The sequence below is a fragment of the Hevea brasiliensis genome, unplaced genomic scaffold (assembly GCF_030052815.1).
Source record: "Hevea brasiliensis isolate MT/VB/25A 57/8 unplaced genomic scaffold, ASM3005281v1 Scaf7, whole genome shotgun sequence".
Taxonomy (NCBI): Eukaryota; Viridiplantae; Streptophyta; class Magnoliopsida; order Malpighiales; family Euphorbiaceae; genus Hevea; species Hevea brasiliensis.
The window spans coordinates 435,274-440,403 of record NW_026615250.1 but is presented as its reverse complement, the minus strand read 5'-3'; the positions used below and the strand labels follow the sequence as shown (position 1 = coordinate 440,403).

Below are 5,130 nucleotides of genomic sequence, written 5' to 3'. Positions count from 1 at the left end.
TAAAATTTTTAATTATATATAATTATTCACACATACTCTCACCACTCAATATGAGATACGAAGGAATTTAGCCCTAATTTGGTTAAGAATTAATATAAATTAAAATTATATTATATTATAATATATTAAAATAAAAATATTAAATTAATTTTTTTAGGAAAATTAAAATTGATCTTGAATCAAACTCAAATAAAGTTAATTTGATCCCTTCATTTTTTTTTATTTTAATTAAATTTTAAATTGAGATCTTGTAATTTTGGAAGCCATTTAAATATTATTGATTTGCTAATAATTATGCTGAATGTAATTTAATGGTAAAGAAAATAAATAATAAAAAGATACATTTAATTTAATTTAATTTATATATTTTTTTATTTCAAAAAATTTTAAAAAGGAACAGATTGTTAAATCTTTATTTTTTCAATTAAATTAAATTAATTGAGTCTCAAATATAATATTTTATAATCTTAAAAATAATTTTAATATTACTGATTTAAATTTATAGATTAAATTTAAAAATTTTTAAAAGTAAAGAAAATAATTAAGATTTTAATTTTTAAGTCGCACGTGATTTTGAATTTAATTTATTTAATTTTTTAAAAACAAAGACTAACTTATTTTTTTTTATAATTTATTAAGAAAATCATGAAAATCCCCATTCTAAATCGACTTCTGGAACTGGGATGATCCGTTTGCTTTGCGATACTCCATGTGCTTTACTTACCCCATGAGGGTCATGCGCGAATCACGATAGAACCAATACAACAGCAACACGTTTACACGCACCTTTTCTTAACAGCTGGCCTGCCATTCCCACGAATTTCCATCTTTAAGTAGAGAGGTTTGGTTTTAGCTTCAAACCATAATCGGTCGATAGCCTCCATCAGCGTTTTCAGAAAGGCGGCTTTCGTTTTTTAAACTTAAGCGACTGCGTTTTGAGTTCTGATATTCCATTTTTGAAAAAAGGAAATCTTCAATTATGGCAAGCTTGCTAGGTGCTGCCTCAAATGTGATAAACGCTGCCTCAAATGTGGTTGAAGAAGCAGTCAAAGGAGTCGAGAATGCTCAACAAGAGGTGGCAAATGCTGTTTCAAACCCTTCAAATATAGTTAAAGATGTGGCAAGTGCTGCCACAGATATCGTTGAAGAAGCAGCTAAAGGAGTCGAGAATGTCCAAAAAGAGGTGGCAAATGCTGTCTCAAACTCTTCAAATATAGTTAAAGATGTGGCAAGTGCTGCCACAGATATCGTTGAAGAAGCAGCCAAAGTAGTCGACAATGTCCAACAAGGTGTGGTAAGTGCTGCCTCAAATGTGGTTGAAGAAGCAGCCAAAGGAGTTGGGAATATCCAAGAAAAGGTGGTGAATGCTCTCGACAAAGGCGAGAATATCCCAAAACAGGAGGCAGTGGCACGTGCTCTCAAAATTTCTTTTTGAATTTTATGGGGTGATTTTGTGAAATAATTAAATATTTGATTCCTTTACTGGATATCCAAATTAATATCACTGTGTAATTGAATTATTTAGGATGATGAAGAAGACGATACCCTAAAGTACTTGGATATTGTGCAAGCGGCTCTAGTTTTTACATTGGTTTCTTCCTCAAAGCTCTATCTTTTTGTCAGGGACAAGTCTGGTCCATTGAAACCTGGTGTTGAGACTGCTGAGGTTACGATTAAGAGTGTGGTTAGACCTTTCTATCACAGGTTCCATGATGTTCCCAATAAGGTTCTCAAGTTTGCAGACAACCAGGTGAAGGAGCAGAAGCATGAAAAATATAAGTTTAGCTCATTGAATTCAAAATTTTTCTCCTAGAGTCTCATGTATCATGCAAGATTTATTATTTATTTATTTGATTTCAATGTTAAATTGCATATTAAAGCACCTTTAATATATTTTTTGATTTATATTTGCCATTTAAGATTTTAGAATTAACAGATTAATTTATTAGAACCCTAGATTAAATAAAAAATAAGTGCACTAACCTTTTGATGCACTATAGTTGTGTTTGGTACCTTTGAGATGCACCTAGGACACCAGATATTGTCCCTCTAGCTTGTCCACACCAAGATTACAAATGGCAACCCCATGAACAGCTTCTCAAGCCTTTCCAATCAATTAGAAATTAAAGTTTTGCCTTTAGAGATGTTATAGATATATACAGGATACTATAAACGATTTCTAGCAATTTTAATTCAAGAGAATATTGGCAGTTCTCTTTGAATTGATGAGAGATGAAGAAGAAGAGAAGGGAGAGGCTCAAGGGTGGCGGCACAAAATGAAAGAATGACAGATTGCATATTATTCTTTCATCCTTTCCCTTATATAGCTAGGTCATCACTTAATACCCTTGTCATATGTTACATTCTGATTGACCCTTAGTTTAATTGACCCAATCACATTGTGCCAAGTGTCAAACTTAGATTTAATCTTGACTTTGATCATCTTACATGATTAAAAGACAATTAGCAAGCTTATGTGTAGTGCCATATGTCACTATCTCATGGTGCCACATGTCACCCTGTGAAAATGATCAAAATACCCTTGTGTCTTAATTTTGAGTTTTCAACCCAAAATAATTATTTCTCTTCTTCTAATCAATTTATATCAAATATAAATTAATTAATTAATCTCTATTAATTAATTTTTCATAATTAATTTCATATTTAAACTCTTTAAATATAAATTTAACTTATACTATACATCTAATAATCTAGATTTGGTTTCAAGCCATGTTAGGGACTTTGCAATCTAATTATAAAATCAAACCTATTTAATTAATCAATTAAACTCTTTAACTAATTAATTAAATCATATTTAACTTGGTGATTACTTGTGTATGTGTGTGACTCACTAGGCTTATCACTAATTGGCAATGAGATATGATATCAACTCTTAATATCATCAGAACTCTTTCTTACCATAAATGATTTCTCTAAATCATTTTATGTACCTCATAGACCATGGTTAACACCTAGCATAGCATGCCATAGCTACCCAACTAGTAATAAGGTTTACCTTAAATGAACCTATAATCATATGTTACCATGCACTAGAATCTCTCTGTTACAAAATCCCAATTCGAGCTGGAGTCATGGTTTATGTCAAATCCCATTTGCTATGAATATTATGTTCTCTTTTAATTCCAGTTCTTGATTAAAAAGATTTTCTCATCAGAAACTCTTTTCTGATTAAATCTATATGTCCTGGCCAGAAACTTGAAACATCAAGAACTATTAAATGAACATAGGATTTTGTTCCTATTTACTTAGGGTAACAGATTCCATTTTGATCAATACCTACCTCCATATATAACTAGTAGGAGCCAACACATGCCCATATACCCATACACAGTACAAGTATGAAAGCAGTATCAAACTCAAACCACCTATACACAAGATAACTGTGCTACCTTAGGTCTAAAGATTATATGCACTGATATGATTTATGACAATGCATTGACAAGAGTAAACTCCATATGCTTGTCATAAATGTCATTGGTTCGGCCTACTTATTATGCATAAGTGCCTATCATGTTTATTATATGGCATGAGACTCACCATTCCATCTTATTTATATCTCATATAAATACATTGGAAACAAACATGAATACAATCTTTCTGGATAAGTCATGTCCTGTGTGAAGTATCCTCGATTGTGAACCAATTTATGATACTTTGTGTTAGAAATACTGTCATTCATATTATTAACAACGTAAGAATAGAATTTCTAACAAATATCAATGGACCTTTTCTATCACACATAAATATATTATGTAAATGAAAAGGTGAAAATGCCTTTTTATTAATAAAACATGTACAGGATACATACTAAATGATATGCTCTAGGGCATACTACTAATAATCTCCTACTAGCACTAGAGCCATTCATTACAATATCTTAGATCCATCTTCTCAAGATGTTGGTCTAGCTGAGTTTGTGATATAGGCTTAGTGAATGGATCAGCTGGATTTTCAGCTGATGCTATTTTCTGCATGGCTACATCACCTAGCCCAACTATCTCTCTGATAATGTGGTAATGCCTTTCTATGTGTTTGGATTTCTGGTGAGATCGGGGTTCCTAATATCCAAACAGCCTCTTTTGTAGCATCTGATGCAGCAATGTACTCGGCCTCTGTAGTGAAATCAGCAGTCATACTCTGTTTGAAACTCTTCCAACTGACTGCACCTCCATTACAAATGAACACATATCCAGAGGTAGACTTTCTATCATCGATATCTGATTAGAAATTAGAATCAATATAACCATCCAATTGCAAGTCACCACCTCCATAAATCAAGAATAAATCCTTAGTTCTTCTCAAGTACTCAAGGATGTTTTTGACAGCTATCCAGTATTCCAAACCTAGATTGAATTGAAACCTGCTAGTTAAACTGATAGCATATGCGATATCCGGCCTAGTACACATCATTGCATACATCAAACTTCTAATAGCCAAAGCATATGGAATCCTAGCCATTTTATCTCTTTCTTCAGGTGTCTTTGGAGACATCTCTTTAGAAAGGTGGATACCATGTCTCACTGGTAACAATTCTCTCTTGGAATCAAGCATGTTAAACCTCTTTAACACCTTTTCCAAGTATAGACTTTGGGATAAACTGATTATTCTTTTCACTTTATCTCTATAGATGCGAATCCCAAGAATATAGGTTGCCACCCCTAAGTCTTTTCATGGAGAATGTATTTGACAACCATACCTTTACAGTTGTCAATATACCTGTGTCATTAACCATCAACAAAATGTCATCCACATATAAGACAAGGAAAGTGACAGCACTATCACTAACCTTCTTATATACACATGGCTCATCCTCATTTTTGATAAAACCAAATGACTTAATAGCTTCATCAAAACGGATGTTCCAACTCCTTGAAGCTTGTTTTAACCCATAAATGGATCGCTTTAGCTTGCACACTTTGGAACCATATTGGGATTCAAAACCCCCAGGTTGTTTCATGAAAATATTTTCTTCAATGTATCCATTGAGAAAAGCTGTTTGGACATCCATCTGTCAAATCTCATAATCATAGTATGCAGCTATTGCTAATAGAATCCTAATTGATTTAAGCATGGCAACAGGTGAGAAAATCTCCTCATAGTCGATTCCTT

The 5,130-nt window shown here is 32.6% G+C and overlaps 1 protein-coding gene across 1 annotated transcript; it reads left to right on the top strand.

The window, feature by feature from the left end:
- Positions 1-899: 899 nt before the first annotated feature.
- Positions 900-1,889, top strand: LOC110644933 (uncharacterized). The gene is made up of 3 exons (XM_058142792.1): positions 900-1,360; positions 1,526-1,750; positions 1,881-1,889. Exons 1-3 carry the CDS (start codon positions 980-982, stop codon positions 1,887-1,889), a joined length of 615 nt encoding a protein of 204 aa, XP_057998775.1. The 5' UTR covers positions 900-979.
- Positions 1,890-5,130: the final 3,241 nt, after the last annotated feature.

Bases quoted from the DNA above. Each gene is read 5' to 3' on its own strand.
- LOC110644933 (XM_058142792.1), top strand. From the start codon at position 980: ATGGCAAGCTTGCTAGGTGCTGCCTCAAATGTGATAAACGCTGCCTCA. The intron at 1,361-1,525 runs GTGAATGCTCTC...TGAATTATTTAG, and splicing joins GGAATATCCAAGAAAAGGTG to GATGATGAAGAAGACGATAC.